This window comes from Sodiomyces alkalinus (assembly GCF_003711515.1).
Source record: "Sodiomyces alkalinus F11 unplaced genomic scaffold SODALscaffold_3, whole genome shotgun sequence".
In the NCBI taxonomy this organism is placed as follows: Eukaryota; Fungi; Ascomycota; class Sordariomycetes; order Glomerellales; family Plectosphaerellaceae; genus Sodiomyces; species Sodiomyces alkalinus.
In genome coordinates this window covers 1,237,537-1,255,526 of record NW_021167081.1, presented here as the reverse complement: position 1 = coordinate 1,255,526, position 17,990 = coordinate 1,237,537, and the positions used below count along the sequence as shown (strand labels likewise).

The 17,990-nt window shown below is 50.8% G+C and overlaps 6 protein-coding genes across 6 annotated transcripts; 4 read left to right on the top strand and 2 right to left on the bottom strand.

Moving 5' to 3' along the window:
• Positions 1-3,589: 3,589 nt before the first annotated feature.
• SODALDRAFT_358280 (hypothetical protein) lies at positions 3,590-4,356 on the top strand (the record flags this gene model as incomplete). The annotated part of the gene is made up of 5 exons (XM_028614088.1): positions 3,590-3,628; positions 3,660-3,719; positions 3,797-3,867; positions 3,973-4,117; positions 4,204-4,356. 5 exons carry the CDS (start codon positions 3,590-3,592, stop codon positions 4,354-4,356), a joined length of 468 nt encoding a protein of 155 aa, XP_028467674.1.
• Positions 4,357-4,469: 113 nt separating this feature from the next.
• Positions 4,470-11,750, bottom strand: SODALDRAFT_377778 (hypothetical protein; the record flags this gene model as incomplete). The annotated part of the gene is made up of 14 exons (XM_028614932.1): positions 11,653-11,750; positions 11,313-11,527; positions 11,218-11,234; positions 10,755-11,138; positions 10,244-10,692; positions 9,943-9,997; positions 9,414-9,625; positions 9,078-9,258; positions 8,736-9,015; positions 8,511-8,583; positions 8,223-8,465; positions 6,641-8,193; positions 4,782-6,570; positions 4,470-4,740 (listed from the first exon to the last, which is right to left on the bottom strand). The coding sequence occupies exons 2-14, from the start codon at positions 11,353-11,355 to the stop codon at positions 4,470-4,472; spliced, it is 5,550 nt and encodes a 1,849-aa protein (XP_028467673.1). The 5' UTR covers positions 11,356-11,527; positions 11,653-11,750.
• A 202-nt stretch (positions 11,751-11,952) lies between these two features.
• SODALDRAFT_139905 (hypothetical protein) lies at positions 11,953-13,173 on the top strand. The gene has a single exon (XM_028606782.1). The coding sequence runs from the start codon at positions 12,347-12,349 to the stop codon at positions 12,962-12,964; it is 618 nt and encodes a 205-aa protein (XP_028467672.1). The 5' UTR covers positions 11,953-12,346; the 3' UTR covers positions 12,965-13,173.
• SODALDRAFT_139596 (ChaC-domain-containing protein) lies at positions 13,053-14,624 on the top strand. Its single transcript, XM_028606778.1, has 5 exons — positions 13,053-13,208; positions 13,319-13,350; positions 13,428-13,477; positions 13,542-13,546; positions 13,699-14,624. Exons 1-5 carry the CDS (start codon positions 13,147-13,149, stop codon positions 14,327-14,329), a joined length of 780 nt encoding a protein of 259 aa, XP_028467671.1. The 5' UTR covers positions 13,053-13,146; the 3' UTR covers positions 14,330-14,624.
• Positions 14,625-15,097: 473 nt separating this feature from the next.
• Positions 15,098-16,664, bottom strand: SODALDRAFT_139730 (hypothetical protein). The gene is made up of 5 exons (XM_028606779.1): positions 16,633-16,664; positions 16,148-16,229; positions 15,977-16,049; positions 15,717-15,823; positions 15,098-15,629 (listed from the first exon to the last, which is right to left on the bottom strand). Exons 2-5 carry the CDS (start codon positions 16,165-16,167, stop codon positions 15,326-15,328), a joined length of 504 nt encoding a protein of 167 aa, XP_028467670.1. The 5' UTR covers positions 16,168-16,229; positions 16,633-16,664; the 3' UTR covers positions 15,098-15,325.
• Positions 16,661-17,143, top strand: SODALDRAFT_139746 (hypothetical protein). Its single transcript, XM_028606780.1, has one exon. The coding sequence runs from the start codon at positions 16,760-16,762 to the stop codon at positions 17,018-17,020; it is 261 nt and encodes an 86-aa protein (XP_028467669.1). The 5' UTR covers positions 16,661-16,759; the 3' UTR covers positions 17,021-17,143.
• The last annotated feature ends 847 nt before the right edge of the window (positions 17,144-17,990 follow it).

The window sequence follows — 17,990 nt, the reverse complement described above, 5'->3', positions numbered from 1 at the left end:
ACCTTTAACTTATACCTTTTTCTTATCTAATTAACAAGAAGAGCGCTAGGACGGGCTAAAAGGGCTTCTAACCTTTAATTTAATAATCCTTAGAGTAGCCGATACTAAAATAAATACCCGTTCGAATACTAAAAGAGAGGCTATAATATCACCGAAGCCCTTAATTAACGGCAGGGTTTATCGCGACCACTTAAAAGCTATACTAAGGTATTAGCGGGAGCTTACTAACCACCCGATACGTAAACGGTTCAAGGAAGCCGAGTAGAAGGAGGTGAATAAGCTAATTAAGAAGCGTATATAGAGGGAAATTAAGCGCTTAGAGGTAAAGTTAAAGCCTTTTCCGTTAAAGTGAGTTTTTATCTATAAGTTCGACTAAAATAGATATCTTAAACGATATAAGGCACGCTTATATATTCGAGGGGACTTATAAGAGAGCTTAATAATTAAGGGAACCTACGTAGTAACGCTCGCTATATAATCTGTTTATATTATTATAGCCCTGGCTACTTAGTTTAATCTAGAGATTAAGTAACTTAATATCGTTAACGCCTTCGTTAACGCCTAGAGGAGTAAAATAGGAACGCCCGTAATATACGAATTTTCCGATAGATTTAAGTAGCCCGATAAGTGCTTAAAGCTCGATAAAGCACTATATAAACTACGCAACTCGCCTAAACTATAGTTCTAGACCTTCGCGGCCACCTTAATAGACTTAGGGATAGAGGCTAGTAAGGAAGAACCGTGCCTATTTTACACTAAGGCTTAAGACGTATTCGTTATCTTCTTTATAGACGATATCCTCGTGTTATTTTATAAAGATAGTGCTATAAACGGCCTTAGGATTATTAAAGGGATTAAAATAAGGTTCGAGGTATTAGAAAAGGGGGAAGCCGATTAGTTTTTAGGTATTAAGATCACTTAAGATCGCCCTAAACGTAAGGTTTTCCTCTCCTACGACTTATATATCGAAAAGATCGTAGCCAGGTTTAAATTAAACGCTCTAAACACCTACCTAATAATCCCTATTCCCGCTATAGAATACCGAAAAAGAGAAGATAAAGCCACCGCTTAAAAGATTAAATCTTATTAAGAAAAGGTCGGATTAGTGCTTTATATAGTAGTTATAATACGTCCTAATGTAGTATTCGCCGTCTTTATCCTTTCCCGCTTTCTTAAAAACCCCTCTCCCGAGCACTATAAGGCGGTAGACTAAGCTATCCGCTATTTATTTATAATAAGGGACCTCTTAATTTAGTACGGATTAAGTATTAGTTTATAGACGATAGTTATCGTAAGTAACGCCTCTTTTATAGACGATTTAGATATATAAAGATCTTTATAGGGTTACCTTATTAGCCTATTTAGTGGATTAGTTATATAGAAAGTAATAAGGTAAGTAACGGTAATAACGTCTATAACCGAAGTAAAGCTACTTGCTTTAAAGTAAGTAGCGAAGGAAATAATAGGTTTAAAGCGTTTTTTAATCGAAATACGCTTTAATCCAGAATCTCCTTAGGATATCCACTACGATAACACGTAAACGATACGCCTAATAGTCGATAATAGCTTTAGGATTAAGACTAGGCTTCGCTATATAGATATATAGCGCTTTTAGGTAAGGTAGGAGAATATAAAGGGATTATTTGGAGTCGTATATCTTATTACGAATTTAATACTAGCGGACGGATTAATAAAAGCACTTCCACGATAAAACTTTAAGAACTTCCGAGTATATCTTAATATAATAAGTGCACGGAGGGGGTGGAAAGAAGTAGTTAAAGTCGAAAATCCTACGCCTTAGGCGCACCGTATACCGGCGGTATAATTAATTTAGTAAAAAAGGTATCTTATTATAATGCTAAAATACTATACTAAAACCTAAACGTAAAAACCTAAAATATAAAAAGGAGTATACTAGATAATTCACTAAGCTCTATTAATACTATCCTAAGCACTATCCTACGTAATATTTACGCTATTTCCTCTAGCCGGAGGAGTAATAATAAAGCTATTTTCCCGTAAAATCTTTATTATAACCCCCGCGAGCTAGGAGGTAGAATTACTACCCGAGGCAGTAGCAGGAAGCTAGTTTAATACTCCCTTAAGTTCTTCCTTACGGAAGAACTTCTCGTTGTCCTTGTCCTTTATTAACTTAATTATAAACTTCACTATTTACTTAAGTTTAGTAAAGAACTACGCGAAATAATTAATTAGAGTATATAATTTTAGAAATAAAAGCGATAAACGCACCTTTTTATCGTCGTTATTAGAGTCCTTATTAATTTTACGGACTATAATATAGTTAAAAAGAATTTTAACTAAGGATATAAGGCTAGAAAAACTATAAGTATAGGTTAGCGGTCGTAAAGCTTAATAGCGTATATATCTTCGAGCTAATATAAAATAGAGTATATAATCACGATTATAAAGCGCCTTAGATAAGAGGTAAGAACTTATAGAGGGTGGTATATATAGTTTCTATCCTTATACTTTTAGTAGCGGTTAGAGCGGCTAGGGATAGAAATATAGTAGTTAAATAAGCGCTATTTACCGGAATAAATACCCTTTACGTATTCCAGGTAAGGGGGATTAAAAAGAACCGGTATAAAATCATCGGCGGTATCCTTATTATTATTATTTCTATTACCCTTAGTAGTCTATTAAAGGGTTAGTCGGAAATAGAGAAGACGAACTAAGGATAAACGCGCCGAAATAACTTATAGAAGCACCTTTCTTAGTACCGGCCTTACCCTTATTCTTTTTTATACTATTAGCCGAAGCCTTCTTAGCGGCGGCGGCACGGGTAATAGCGGACAGAGTAGGAGGGGCCTAAAATAAAGCTACCAGTTAGCACGCGCCACTAAAAACAAAGCTCCGATACTTATTATATCGCTGTTATTATTATTTTTATTACTATTAATAGAAAAATTCGGAAAAATTAAGTAAAAAATCGTTAAATTCCTTAAAAATAACGGAATAAGGGTTATAAGAGGGAGGATCTAAAAGCTCTAAAACGCCGGTATAACGCCTTTAATTTATCTACGAAAAGCCCTACTATTACCTATTTACTACTACTATTAATAGCACTTTTCCTTTCTTATTTACTACTATTATTATTATTCTTTACTATTTTATAGCTTTTATTCCTGCCTTTTAACTCGATATTAAGGGTATCACACGACCCTTTAAGGCTATTTTAAGGTTAAAAATAAGGCTAGGTTAAGGTTAGGCTAAGTAATCGTTCCGCTAATCACGGCGTAATAATTAAGGGGTATATTATATTCTATCACGTGAGCCACGGTATAGTACTCTCCTATTAGTTAGAGGTGCCCTACTATCCTCGCTTAGAAGGTAGCAGATATATTTAGGACACGTACACCCGCCCCCTTTTTCTTTCTCTTTTATACATAATACAATCATACATTTCCTGAATCAACGCTCCCTATAAGCACGCTCCCGTTAATTCAATAAAAGGTAGGTAGGCAACCAGTCTTACATACCTATGTACACTTATAGTAGAAGGTACCTTCCCTTATCGGCGACGGTTAGCATGGAAACGCTCCATATAAGCACACCCCACCCTTTCAGCATGCCACTCAGGAAGCTCCATCTTATCCGGAAGTGGGACGTTGGATAACCGATAACCACTCAACCTGTAGCTCCCTGAATCAGCACATCACCTCATCCCACCAAGGAGTGCAGCGACGACGGAGGAAACTGTACTGTACAAATAGGACTAAGTATTACAAAGTACCCATACTTTACCCATGCAATCACGGCGACCCCGCGGTACGAGCTTTCCAGCAGTACGCAGCACGAAGATGAATGCCTCGAGGTTCTTCCTGACAAAACCCTATCCGGACTTTTGTAAGACTCGGCGGTACCCCAAATACAGAGAGCTGTCTGCTTTACTGTCTCAGACCTTCAAGTATAGGGAATGACTCTGGTCCGCTTCAAATCGCCCTTAGTCAGTTTCGGTGCGCCCCTTGACAGCTCGCCCTCAAGAGCAACGGGCGACAGACTGAAGCAGGGAGCAAGCCGCAGGAGCGTCATGGTCACGCCTTGGTCAATGCACAGGCTGAAATCCCCTCGTGACATCACCCTGCCGCACGCGCTGGTCAGAATAGGTACAGAAGGTACCTACCGTACCTCAGCCGGATGGACATCAACCGTGCACATGCAGAACACACACCCCTAACCCAGCTGGCCACCAACGACGAGTTGCATCACATCTACAAAGGATTCGAATCTTCGGGTCCATCAATTCTTCTAAGCCTCTATGACTCTTGGTATTACACATCCTACAAGTGTATGCCTGCCCGTCCTTCCTACAAATCACTGAAATACGCAAAATAGGCCGTTACGGTCTCCTGCCCAGCATCTATATTGGTGGAACTTCCAACAATCCGCGGTGCCGCCCAGACTCTCCAGGGGGTGGGATACCGATACGAAGACCCTTCCTTCCCTTTTCAGGCGTCATCCAACTGCCTCCCCTCTTCGTCGAAGTCGATGTCTTCAATCACCACGCTCCGCCCGTCACTCGCCTCTCGCTTGGCCACGACTCCGGCTATTAGACCCCGGTCCGGTCGTAGCATCCCGTATAAGTGTGGAACGACCGTCACACCGCCGCCCCGACTCCCCTTGATGAACTGGAGCTGTCGTCCGGCGATCATCCACACGAACGTAGGAGGCGAGTAGAAGAGCTTGAAGGTCGTCGACGCCTTGAGCAGAGCCCACTTGCTGAGGTCCGGGGGTTCGTCGTCTCGTCACTCCCCAGGTACGCCTGTATCCTCTTAGATTTCTTCGCCTCTGGCGATGGCTCGATGTCCCGCCACTGGCTATACACCGACTGCACTTTATCCGGAAAAGCGTCTCCATTGCTGGGTCCCATTTTCTGCCTCCACTCCGCCCGGACGTGGTTCAGCTGTCTTCTCAGGTCCTCCTTGACTTTCTTGAAGATATCCGCTCGCGAGGCCTGGGCGATTTTCTCGAATTCGTCGTAGGGACCCGCAAGGTCCTTGTCCCAGTCTACCGCCTCGCTCCCCAGGGATTCGTGGAAGCTTGTCAGCGACGCCTCGATTTTCGGGATGGCCACTTTGAACATCAACTCATCTAGGACGTGCGTCGTCGGAGAGGCGCCCGATGTAGGATTTTTATAAGCGGGCTCTGGTAGAAACTTATCCCGGGTTATCCCGCGGCGCAGGCGATCCCAGTCGTCCCACCCGAACACAATGCCCTGCTTGGCCTGGTCGACCAGGTGGTCCACGAGGGTACTGAGCAGAATAGCAGCGTCGTCGTCGATACGTCCCGTCCGATAGCAGAGCCTTTCTTTATAGTTGGTACATTGGCCGAGGAGTTGGTCGTCCATGTTGAACTTGAAGCTTTCATCCATGAAGTCGGAAACGGCGCGCTTCATGCTGAATTTTCGCCGAGTAAACAGCTCACGAAACGTTGTATTCTTCTTGCGAAGATACCCAGACGCGAAAAGATCCGGGCAGGTGGGCACATCGGCATTGCAGAAGTTGTTGACAATGGTGGGGTCCCAGCAGACCCAAGCCTGGTCGCCGTCGTAGTCGCCTCCGGAGAGCTTGTCGGCTAGGGATCGATCCCCTTTCGTGGAGAACACGATCACGTCTTTCAACCCGCGGAGCTCGGGGCGGAAAACCGCCTTGACGCGCTGGATATCGCTAGGAAAGTGCGCAGGCGCCCTGGCTACCAATACGTCCATCCCGTGCAGGAGGGTGTCGGAGAAGTCGTCCGCCTCGAATTTGGACGAGAACCCTAAATGCACCTCTCCCTCCTCAAGCACACCAAGGAAGTCGACTACCATGTAAGCGTAAGCAGATCTTCCGATTTTGATGTTGAGTTTCGTCTTGAGAGCATCTCCCATGCGATTCGCGAGATTCCACGACAAGTCCTGCAGATACTTCAACTTTCTCGGGTGAAAGCCCCCGTCGAGCAGGAAGTTAATCCGCTCGGACTCGTTATCTGGTAAGCCGGCAAGAAATCTGACTTGCTCGTGTCTCAGGCGCTCGTTTCGATACGCCCCGAAGCAGTTCTCGTGGATCCACTGACGGTACTCGAGGGGATCATTCATCGACGAACGTTGCCGCTCCAGCTCTTCATCGAGCGACTTTTCCAGGCACCTGGCGATGGCCCTTTGCATGTCGCTGGCGTCATTGGCCCGGCTGATGAGGACAGGAATGAATTGCATGTTCAGGGCAGCAGGTCTGAGCTCTCGCACTGGCGACTTGACCTCGAAGGTCCGGTGGTCCTCGTCGACGAAGTCGCACTCCCATTTGCGCTGCGACGGAAATGTCTCTATCCAAATATCGTCGCTGGTGTCTCGGTCATCGCGTATCCAGAAGCCCTTGGCGCTGCCAAACCGCCCCTGGAAACCGGTCGGAGTGTCCTGAAGCCCCAGGTGATCTCGGATCCTCCTCACCAAAGCCGGCGACATTCCGGCGATCCCGTCATTCATGACGTTCCCCGTAGGCGACAGGATATCTTTTGGCTGATGACGAATTTGGCTCGGCTCTAGAACCACAGTCGGGTGCGTTCGAGTGAGGCCTACGAAATAAACGGGTCAAAGGCGTTAAAAGGAAAAAGCGACGATGAAAAATCGGAAGAATAAACCTACATAACGCCAATCGCGAAAACAGTTTGAGAGCAGGCTGGCCCATATTGTCTCGGAGCGAAATGGCCCAGTTCAGCATGTCGGTAAGGTTCAGTCTCGCCCTGTCGCGGATTTGGGTCGCTTCTGCTTTGCTGGGAATGGAAGGGCTGGGGTAGAACGAGTGGCCGTCCTCAGCGAAGCAGTGGACGCGCTCCATGCTGGTCATGGTCTCTCTCTGGAGACGATCCTTGACGGTCTTCTTGAAGTATTTGGTAAAAAAAGCAGCCCACTGCCGCCCCATTACGAAATGTTTCTGTGTCGCGAGCCACTTGATGATGGCGTCCGAAGCGCCGTCCATGTCCTTGATGAAGTTGGGTCTTTCTCGGGCGTTGGGGGACGGGATAATGATCTCTAGGAAGCGATCAGATCCGAACCGGCGGCTGAGTCTGTGAGCGAGATCGAGCTTGGGCGGTTGAAGAGAAACGGTAAAAAGAGGCCCATGGCTCGCTTCATTCCATGCCAGCTCTAGAACAAGACTGACCCCCATACCTTCGGCCTGGAACGTCGAGTGACAGGCATCCCAGGCGTTCGATGCGCAGGACTCGGGGAAGGTCTTGCCGGCGAAAAGGTGATGGCGCCGGAGAGCGCCCCGAAGCTGTGTTTGGTCGGTCCAACAGCTCCCGAGGGCCAGGTCGTCCAGGTCTTGAAGACGAACGCCGCAATGCAGCGCGATACGGGTGACTTCCCAGCTCACAACCAAGGGCGCACCATTGAGGAACGACGGGAGCGGAGGCCAGATGTTCCTCAGACGATCTTCCAAGGCAGCCAGCTTCTCGGACCAGATATGGGGCTGGTGTTCGTCTAGCAGGTCAGACCCAGGTGATGAAGGGGCCGCCTCTTCAACATTGACACTTGTACCGTCATCCCGGAAGGATTCTCCGCGTGGTGAGTTATTGTTCTTTGCAAAACCTCGAGTGACCCTCGTCTCGAACGTGGTGGAAAGTTCAGCTTCAAAGTCGGGGGACGCATCATACGAGCCGGGAGCGGCGGTGTATTGATGGGCACGCTTCAGCTCCTGGGAACCCGCCTCGACCGTCGTCTGGCTATCGGAGATAGGCCCTTCATTCTCCCGCTGTGAAAATACGTCGGAGACAAAGGTGGCTCTACTTGTGTTGACAGAGCTGCGGGAAATGGAAACGGTTCGTCGCATGGGCGTGGGAGACAGTCTATGCCGGGCCAAGGAGAGGTGCGAGATCGCCTTTGTCTGGACAGGCCCGTCGAGAATGTCTGGCTCATGATGATCTTCGTCGGGGGGCTTGGCTCGTTTAGGTAAGGGGTTCAAGGGAAAGTCATCTGAAGTTCTCTTCGCCGGCTTCGGACGACCATGACGAGAGGGGTTCGGCGGAGACTCGGCGGGAAGCGGCTTTGCCAGCACGGATGCCCGAGCTCCACTGAGCAGGTGGAGGAGTGTCTTCTGCAGCTCATACGAATCGGCTCGCGAGACGGCTTGGGGCGGGCACGGCGCCGTCGAAGTGGGTAAAGTGTCGCGGTCGGCACGAGGCTTGAGAACCCATCGGCTGCGATATCCTGTGCGTGGGTTTCAAACTGGGCCAAGGCGCTATCGAGGACATGCCGATGTTGGAAGTAGAGGAAGTGCAGGTGTTTGTAAATCAGATCGACCCTTTGTTCCTCATCTCCTGCCCGTGTGATCCGCTCTTTCCTCTTGCGCGGGGACAGGGTGAGGTCGAGAACTTGGAGCCGTAAGTTGTAGTGTTGGTTCAGATCACTCATTAACTTGTGGAACTCTTGTGGTTTTCTTCTCTGGACATCCGACATGGGGATGGGGACGCTAGTCATGGTTGAACAAACATGACAGCAACGGCACCAGACATACCCAGTTTCAGACGGTCCAGAGGGAAAGCACAAAAAGGCGAGGGGTGAGTGGAGAGCGCCCTCCTCGGTGAGGGCTAGAAAAAGAAGAACCGGTCGGTATAGTACCGCGCCCAAGGGGTGAGAAGAAAAGAAAAAAAAATGAGCTGGGTGCAAAAGTCGTGTAGGGTGAAGCCAGAGGAAAAGGCTAGTGGAAGGGTCGCAGCGGCCAAAGTGGCGCAACGGCTACAGATCTCGAGGCTCGACTCTGATGTTTGCGACCGAGGCAACGGGCAGTCGAGTCGTCGACACAGGATACCTACCAAGTAGGAATATGACGAGATTCCGTGGACAGAGTCGGCAGCACCAGACCCAAAGGTAAGCCGGCGATCAAAAAGAAAACTTGGTAAACGCATGAGTGGGAAACAAGGTGCCGTTGCGATGAGCTTGGCCGCAACGCGCCGAGTCCGTTGGGCGCATTCTGATTTGATTAGCTCATACCCAAAAACGGGCGGCGCGGTCCGCGATCGCTACAGGTAGGTACGTTGTAAGGTAGTGACTCCCTTGAAGTACTTGGGCAAGGGGTACCTACCCAGGGAGGAGCGAGGAGCGAGGAGCGAGGAGAGGGGGCCGTACGGCATGCCAGAGAAAAGGGGAGGTGGGATGCGGGGGAACGTAATGCAAATTGCACAGCACCACAGCTAATCGCAGTGTGCAGTGTGCATGTGCAGTGTGCAGCGAGCAGGAAAGCCGAGGATGGTACAACTCCGATGCTGCAGTCAACGGCCCTCCAGAAGATAGCCCACTAAGGTATACGTTGTAACCGGGCAGTTCAAGTATTAATAAGGTACGAACCGAATCGGGCTTCGTACGGAGTACGGTCCATAAGGTATTCCCGACGCTATGGCCTTCTCTCCGTCCATGTCACATCCACACCGGTCCAGAGACCAAAGCGTTCACGTCTTCCACCTTCACCACATCCCACGGAAGGTACTTTATCCAGCCACAACAGAGATCTACGCGTATCCGTCTTCCCGAGTAACGAGTCGCAAATCTGAGGATATCAAAGAAGATGGGCGTAGGAGTCCGTCCTCTCGTCCATTCCCAGCTCTCCTGTTTCTGGTTGGCATGGTTGGCAGGCTACATCGTTGTTACCAGCTAATCATATTGCGCCCAGAGGATAGGATAAAGAAGTGAGTAAGAAGTGGAAGGCGATATGGGCTGCGAGATCCGTTCTAGGCTTAGACTAAGCTTGACCGTTGAACCGCCGCAACGGCGCCAGATAAAAGTCGCCCTAGCCGTACGTACGGAGTAGTCTACGTCACAGCATTGGTTCACAAACGCTTTCAAGCCAAGCCGGCGAAGTTGTTAGGCGTCCCCCGGAGCACCACCTGGCGCCCGTTGCCCGGGATAGATGAGAAGAGGAAAGGGAAAACTTGAAGTTACGGAATGAATACATGGGTACCCGACTCGATTACCTGCTTCATCTGAAGCTGATAGATGATGGGATCCCTCGCTCATTTCAATCCCACCACCTCTCAATAGTCCATCGTTCAGTCATACGCGTCCCTGCCTTGAGACTCTACCAGCACAAAAACATGGAAAGAAAATCGAATCCTTCCTGGGATACCTCTTCTGTGAGACCGAGGCCCGAACCTAACCAATTTGAGACCCCCGGGGGGGCACGACCATAAATCTCATGAATGTATATAGAGATAGATATTGTATATACATTACATGGCCAATCTCTTTCCTCACTTGAGCTGTTTGAGAATCTCGCTCAAAAAGTCCTCGAAACTGAGGGTGATGTAGCCGTCGCGGTCATCGTCATACTTCTTGAAGACGTCCGTCATGCGCTTGAGGGAGATGCAAGCCTGGACGAACAAGTCGAAGCTCATGACGCCCTCGCCGCGTTTATCGTACGTTCGGAAGAGCAGCTCGACGAAGCCCGGGCTGAGGCGGTAGCGGAAGGCCACGAGGGCGTTCGAAAACTCGTCGAGAGAGATGTTCCCGGAACGGTCGACGTCGAAGCGGTCGAAGAGCGTGCGCCACGAGGCGAGGAAAGACCAGAGGCCACAGAATTCCGAGAAGCCGATGGTGCCGCTCCGGTCGCTGTCGAACATGCGGATCATCATGCGGATCGTCTGGGGGTCGAAGGCGGTCCAGTCGCCGTTGACCAGGGCGGCGGAGAGTTCGCGTTCTGAGAGCTGGCCGGTGCCTGTATGTTGCAAAAGGATAAAGTGATTAGCGGTCGGGACGCCCGATGAACTCGGCTCGGGAATATCAAGGAGGAGGGATGAAGCTTGCCGTCCTTGTCTACGGCGCGGAAGAGTGGGAGCAGCGTCGGGTCTGCGCCGTCGGCTGCGTCCGGGTGCGGAGAAGGAGGGGGTCGCGAGCTGGGCTCAGGGCGGCCGTGGTGCGCAGGACGTGGTCCGCCGGTAGGTGGAGGGGATGTGGCGCCATATCCGTGACTGGGCTGCTGCTGGACGGGACTTAGGGTGGGATTACGGCGCGCATCGTCGGGACGTGGTAAAGGAGGTTGCGGCTTGCTTTCGTAGCGAGAAGGGTAGGAGGAGGACGAGGACGGTTGAGAAGGCGCCGTATTGTGACGCGAGGGGTTCGGCGGTGTTGGTTTCGGGGAACTGCTGGTTTTCTAAGAAAAATAGGTTAGTGAGTCTTTGGGCTAAGGAAAAAACAACGAGATGTCGTTTGCAACGAGGTCTAAAACTTACCGCTTCAGGTTCTGCAAATCTGGATAGGAGAGGACGTGGTCAGTATCGTCACCGAGGGGTAAGCGGCTTGGGTCACAGGAAGGCTCAGGTCACAAACCTCGGCAGCTCGTCTGGATTGTAGGGTCTATTGTATGCCATTCTGGGCGTAGGACAGGCTAAAGCAGAAATGTGACGATCGATGGAGGGCTATTTTGTTGTACAGAGTTGGAAAAAGAAGAGAAACCACGCTCAATCAAATTGATAACGCCGTGGAACTGATTGGGAAGCCCTGAACGCGGGGCAGGCGATGTGCCTCACCTGTTGGGTGTACCTATCAAGTATTATTAAGTATACTTAATTACGCGCCAGTTACAGGCTGGGGGGATACAAGTAAAAGAGCCGCACACCTGCAGGGCATGGCTTAGCAAGGTACCTTAGGTATTGGAATGGACTAACCTGGACGGGCTATTCTAATTTCGATTTCAAGTCCTAGTATCCATGCCTTTTTATTCCTCACCAATGTACCTACGAAAGTTTGGTTGGATGTGTCGGAGATGGGAGAGGAGATCAAAAAAAAGTCGGAGGGGCTCGTAGGAAGCCCAGGGGGTATGTGGGAAGAGTTTCAGCGTCTGACAGGGCGGTTTATTAACCCCGCAAGACGGACGGATGCACGAACTCCTTCATATCACGACCCTATGGTCACTTTCTTGGCTGTATCCCGACGTTAGCTAAAGCAATTTGGGCGTGCCTGGGTACAGCGCCGAGACTTTGGCACGGCTCCCGGCAAGCATCTGAGCCATTGGTTTTCCATGTTCACAGAGTGATTGCTTATGCGTGCGTATGAGTCGCAGGACAATAAAAGGCTCGAGTCGCGTCGTTCCGAAAACAAAACTGACACTTCCTCGCGACCTGGAACCCAAGCTCTCTTTCTCGTCGCCGTTCCTCCAGGCAAGACTGGGAACGTGAAGAGAGGTATGGAATAATCGACATTTCCCTACCATCAAAATCGTTCCTTTGTTTTGACTTTCCTACTCGCCCTCTGATGCATCACGACATGACCCGGTTCAGCCATCTTTCAGCCCAGCGTCGTCCAGGACCAACCGCGTCGGGCATATGACGTGCTCAAACCAGCCCATGTGTACAGACGTGTATGTATGAGGCTTCCATGTCTCTGCTCGACGATGTCCTCACAACTCAAACCCATCGCACCTTCAATGATCTTTGGGCTGTGATCACGCAATCCAGAAGGGTTCTCACCACATCTGCCGAGACCGTCTGCTGTAAAATGGGGGCGGTTTTGGGGAAGGAGGGCACTCGTCAGAAGGCCCTCAATCCGTTCCAAGTCTTGCTCATGTCGACAAGCTCCGAACAGACACTTTACGTACCCATTCACGGCATGATCCTTGGTGCGAGACCGACAGGCACCTTACTCGTCGTCGAGGTCGTCTACCCTTACCCACCAGCCGATTTGTCAGAAATCTGGGGCGTCTCGGCCGCCTCTGCCGAACGCTATACCAGTACATGGTGTACAGGGGACAGCCGTATGGGCTCCGCCCTGGCTGCCCCTCCACCCTTCTTCCCCAAATCCCCTCACCCACTCCAGTCAGTGGTTCTTCGTCGTTCTGTCCCAGGCTACCCCTCCACAACTACGCTGCCTCTGAGAGCAATTTTACCTAGGTACCTTACCTCATTCATAGGTACCCGGGAACCAGAGACCCGCCCCTTTAGGACTACCTTTAAAGTACTTACTCCGTACTTGACCTGCTAACCTCCACAGACAGCATCTCAACGGCCTAAGTGCTTGAGCAAGGGGCTCTTCTCTGCTCTGTCGTGATCTCTTCCTAGAGACTTGTATCCGTGTCTTCGCTACCTATCACGACAGCCCGAGCATTCCCTGCTTCATTCATATCATCACATAGCATTGATTCACTTTTATTTCAACTCGAGACAATGGGCAGCGCCGAGAATGTGCTCACAACCGATCGCGATGAGTTCTGGCTTTTCGGTTATGGGTGCGTTATAACCAGACCGCCGCTAACCCTGTCTTGAGAAATCCATTACGGACATCAGATTTGATTTAAAGCACTGTTCTTGATTGTCTCGTCTGATTTCGCCTCTCTAGGAGTCTAATATGGAAACCACCTCCTCACTTTGGTATGCTCAGTCTTATTCGGCCCGCCCGTATCAATGTACGTTCAGAGATACCATACAGCATGCTTATGCTTCACCAGACAGGAGAATCCCCGGCTGGGTGACAGGTTATGTCCGGCGTTTCTGGCAGGTCTGTTACAATCTCCCCCCATTTCTTTTCCTTCAAGTTCCGACTAACCACCATTCACTTCTAGGCAAGGTACGGTTCCCTCTGCTCTCTTTGATACGTATCTTATATTGCAGACCGGGATTTCAGAGTCGGCAGAGACGCCCCTTGTTGTATCCGAGGTCACCAAAAGCGGCAACAGAAAAACTGACTGGGAGGGCCTCCCGTGCTCGGTTCTTCTACAGCCAAGACCATCGCGGCACCCCGGAAGCCCCCGGCCGCGTCGTCACCCTCCTCGAACGTGACTACTGGGCCAGCCTGACCGACCACCATGACCACGCCCCGGACCGCGTGTGGGGCGTAGCCTACCGGATCCGACCGGACCGCGTCGCCGAGGTCAAGGATTACCTCGACATCCGGGAGATCAACGGCTACACCATCCACTACACCGCCTTCCACCCGGCCCCTCCTACCACTGCATCCCTTTCCGACTCTCCTCCCGACGAGCTCCCTCGCGCGTACCACGACGGCGCCGCCATCCAGACCCTTGTCTACATCGGCACCCCGGACAACGATCAGTTCACAGGTCCCCAAGACCCTCAGGCTCTCGCCGCCCACATCTACAAGAGCGTCGGTCCCAGTGGCCGCAACATCGATTACCTTTTCAACCTCCACGAGGCTCTCGAACAGCTCAGCCCCGAGAGCGGCGACGAGCATATCCGAGACCTGGCCGAGCGCGTGCAAGCCATAATAGCCGCCGAGGAGTCACGTGGCCACGATCCCCAGTCCGAATTACCCGAAACCAGCGGTGAATTTCAGAAAAACGCCAGCACTGAGGAGCAGGAGGAAACGGAGAAAGATGCCCCTGGGAGCTAAAATGTCTCGGGTGGATGGCGCGTGGGTGGGGTCAACGAAAAAAAAGTCTCCTTCAGCAATATGTCCTTTGGTCTCTACCTGGGCCCTGACCATGTTTCCCTCCCATTCCGTATACCCTTTGTACCTCACGTTGACCTCTTCTCCCTACCCTCGTTCGCACCCTTCCGTGATATCCCCTCTCCTAAACCCGTGCGGAGGACAAGCTACTCATAGAGAGACATCCAGGTAGACGTTAGACCCTCAAGAATCCGTTTTCTCCGCCAGTGCCGAACCGGCCCCTCGTTCGCCCTTCCATATCTACCCATGTGCGATGAAAGAAGAAACCGAAAACAAAAAGAGGCCGCAGCGGAGAATAGCTGGCAGCCTGAAGAAGCCGGAAGAAAGGACGGTCCGATGAGTCTTGAGTCTGTGTCGACAATAGCAGAAAACAGAAAGTGGACGAGTAATACCTTGTAGAAAAGAAGGGAAAACAAAAACCCGAAAAGAAAGGAAAAAACAAAGGCAAGACAATCCCCCAGAAAAACCTAGGACCGTGTCGCATTGCTAGTCACCAATTCCACGACGTTACACCGCGTTACTTTTCTCTCTCTCTATTCAACACCACGCGTCATAGTCCTACGCGCAACACCAGAGCCGGGTATCTTTTTGTTGCAGCAGAAAATCACGGATATCGGACACTCGTCGATCGGACAAATAGAAGGACGGACTGGTGGACGAGGCGAAATTGACACAAGCGTATCGTCGGTTGCGCTCGGCGAGTTATGGTGGGTGTCAGATACCCCTCGAGACGAGATGGGCTCTCAGAATGATTAGGTTGTGATGGTGAATGTTGAGCGGGCAAAGGACTCTCCGAGTTCCGTCGTGGCCGTACACTGCAGCAAACTAGTAGCCACCGCCATTGGGGGGCGGGGGCTGCTGCTGGGGTTGATTCGAGTACCCATAGCCACCGGCGGGAGGACCGCCGGGGTGACCATAGGGATCTGGGAATCGGGTTAACTAACGCAAGGACCCAGAATATATGGCGAAGTGGTTCTTACCCTGAGGGTGACCTTGGGGAGGCATGCCGTACGCGGGTGGAGGGACGAAACCTCCTCGGCCGTAGGCCGGTGCGTACATGTTGGGAGCGGCCATGGGATAGCCCTGGGCCGGGGCAGCTGCGTAGGACATGGGCGCGCCCGCACCGTAGCCGCCGCCTCCGCCTCGACCGCCATATCCACCCCCGCCACGACCGCCACCAAACCCGCCTCCCCGGGGACCGCTGTCGGAGGCCTTATCAACGCGGATTTGGCGCCCATCGAACCTGAAAGAGGAAAAGAGCGATTAGCCACTGACGTCGTCACGAGAGCTCGCGCGCGCAATAAGCAGTGGCGGCGGCGGTAAAGCGTACTCAACGTTGTTCATGGCGGCGATGGCCTTCTGGGCGTCTTCCTCTTGGTGATAACGCACGAAGCCAAAACCGCGGCTACGGCCCGTGTCCCGGTCCTTGACGACCACCTTTGAAAGGTTATCTATGGTCAGCCCTCTGCTCTCGTATTCTCTCTTTTCCGCGAATATCCCTTCTTTATGATGCTGGATCTTTTGAAGATTGCTTCGGCGGTGCAAGGAAGTTGGTTCACGTCCAACGACGTCCGGGCGAGTATCACTTACAGCTTCTTCGATGGGGCCGAACTCCTCGAACTTCTGCCGCAATGTCGCTTCTTCGGTGTGCCATGCAAGGCCGCTTGGAATTGGTCAGGTCAACTAAGGGCCAAAGGGCTACCTGACTGGGGAAAACGAGGTGGCTGCACGTCAAGGGTAGTGGGACCTGAGGAGGCGTACCCGATGAATAGTTTCGCCATGTTTTTCGGCTTTTTCCTTTCCTTCGCGTTTGGAAGAAGGGAAGTTTCTCAAAGCCGAAGATCTGCTGCTCCTGGCAATGTTAGCGACTCTCGGTCGTGGCGAGTTCAAGATAGCGCAGCACAGGAATGCCGCGTCCCGATGGCTCCAAGCGAATCAGAATGCAGAAAAATGCAGGTACGATCTGCCAATGGATGGTGAACGAGTTTTTGTGATCCGATTGACAGGGCTTGCTGGAACAAGATGTGATCGAGTCGTTGTGGTCAACTTTGACCTTATATAGTGATGGTGGACGGACAACTCCCCCAGGCGTGTCAATTGTGACCAAGATGAATGGGGAAGCTGGAGGGGGAGGGGTAGGGGGGTTAGGGACGAAGACAACGATGGCAATATGCTCGTCGTTAATGCGATGGGAAAGGGCGGGTATGAACGCAGGCAGGGGGGAAATGGGTAATTTGGCGGGGTACCTCGTAACGTCTCTCCCACGCGGGAGGAGTTACCGGAATTGCCACTGCTGAGGTGTGTCGTGGCGCAGTGCGTTCGCCTTGTTTGGAGTGACAAGGCGACGACCCAGTTCAAAGTGTGCGACAATACATGACAGGGTGTTCCAAATGCAACAACTTCTCGAAATGGAGTACGGGAGGGAAGGGGAGTGGCGATTCCAGAAAAGGAACAAGGTATGGAATCGGACAACGACTCGCACCGCATTGCGTTGCAGAAAGAAGAGAGGGATGGGAACACTTAAAGAGGAGCTCGGGGACAGAGTACCAACGAAGCTGGGTTGAAGGTCCAAATGGGAAGCAAGGTAGAAGGCGTACAACAATACCGCAGAGCAGGATAAGATCCAAGTTGTGACTTGAAACTTTTGAGACGATGGATTGCACGTGAATGAAGAATATGTCGATGCTAAACAGAGCGCATGCCTTCCTTGGCGGGGTATGTCAGGCGAGAAGGAGAAGATATGATGGTGATAATTGTGAGAAGACGTGGTAGACAGGACCCGCGGTGTAGTAGGCAATAAGATAAGCGGGGGATAATAGTGGTTGCTAGCCTGGTAGCAGCAAAACTAATAAGTGAGGAAGGGAAGAGACTTCCTAGCTTCCTAGCCACTGGCGCGGAAGGATGGGAGTGATGAGGTAAAAGGCCAGATCCATGCTAGCAAGAGGTAATGGTGGACCACCAACCCATTGCATTCGTACGAAGTGGTGCATTCCCCATCTGCCTTGGCAGAAACAAGAGATCGGTAGGGATCCGAATGGCACTTGCTCCGTAGCTGCTTTGACTTGGAGCGTAAAGACATGGAAAACAGTGCGTAAAGTGATGTAAGGTAAGGTATTTACCTTGTCCCGGTTACTGCAACCTCAGAGGGAAGGCGCTGGGGACATTTAGGTAAAGAAGGGAAGAAAGAGATGGGAAAGAGGTGGGAAGGAGCGTTGGCAGGTCGGCGACTGCCAAAGGTACCTCATTCAATTTCCCAAGGTGGGAGACACGCTTGGATACGACTGAAGGAATTTCCAACAAACAGTAACGAACAGAATGTCTTACCACTGGGAGATGTACGAAGTTTCTGATAACTTCGTCGTGATGGAAAGGAGCTGTTTGGCAAGGTCTGCTCAAACAACCGGCTGGAATCTGGGTGGGAGGACTGTTCTGGCCGACTAGAGTAGGCGAGCTCTAGAGATTTGGTCGGACTCGGTAAAGTCGATGATGGGGAAACAAGGGAAGGTCTGCAATGGAGAGAGTGAAAAAGAGAAAAAGTAGAGGAGGAAAAAAAAGAAAAGGGGATGGACGTGACCGTATCCGTATGATATGCGCAAATATTCCC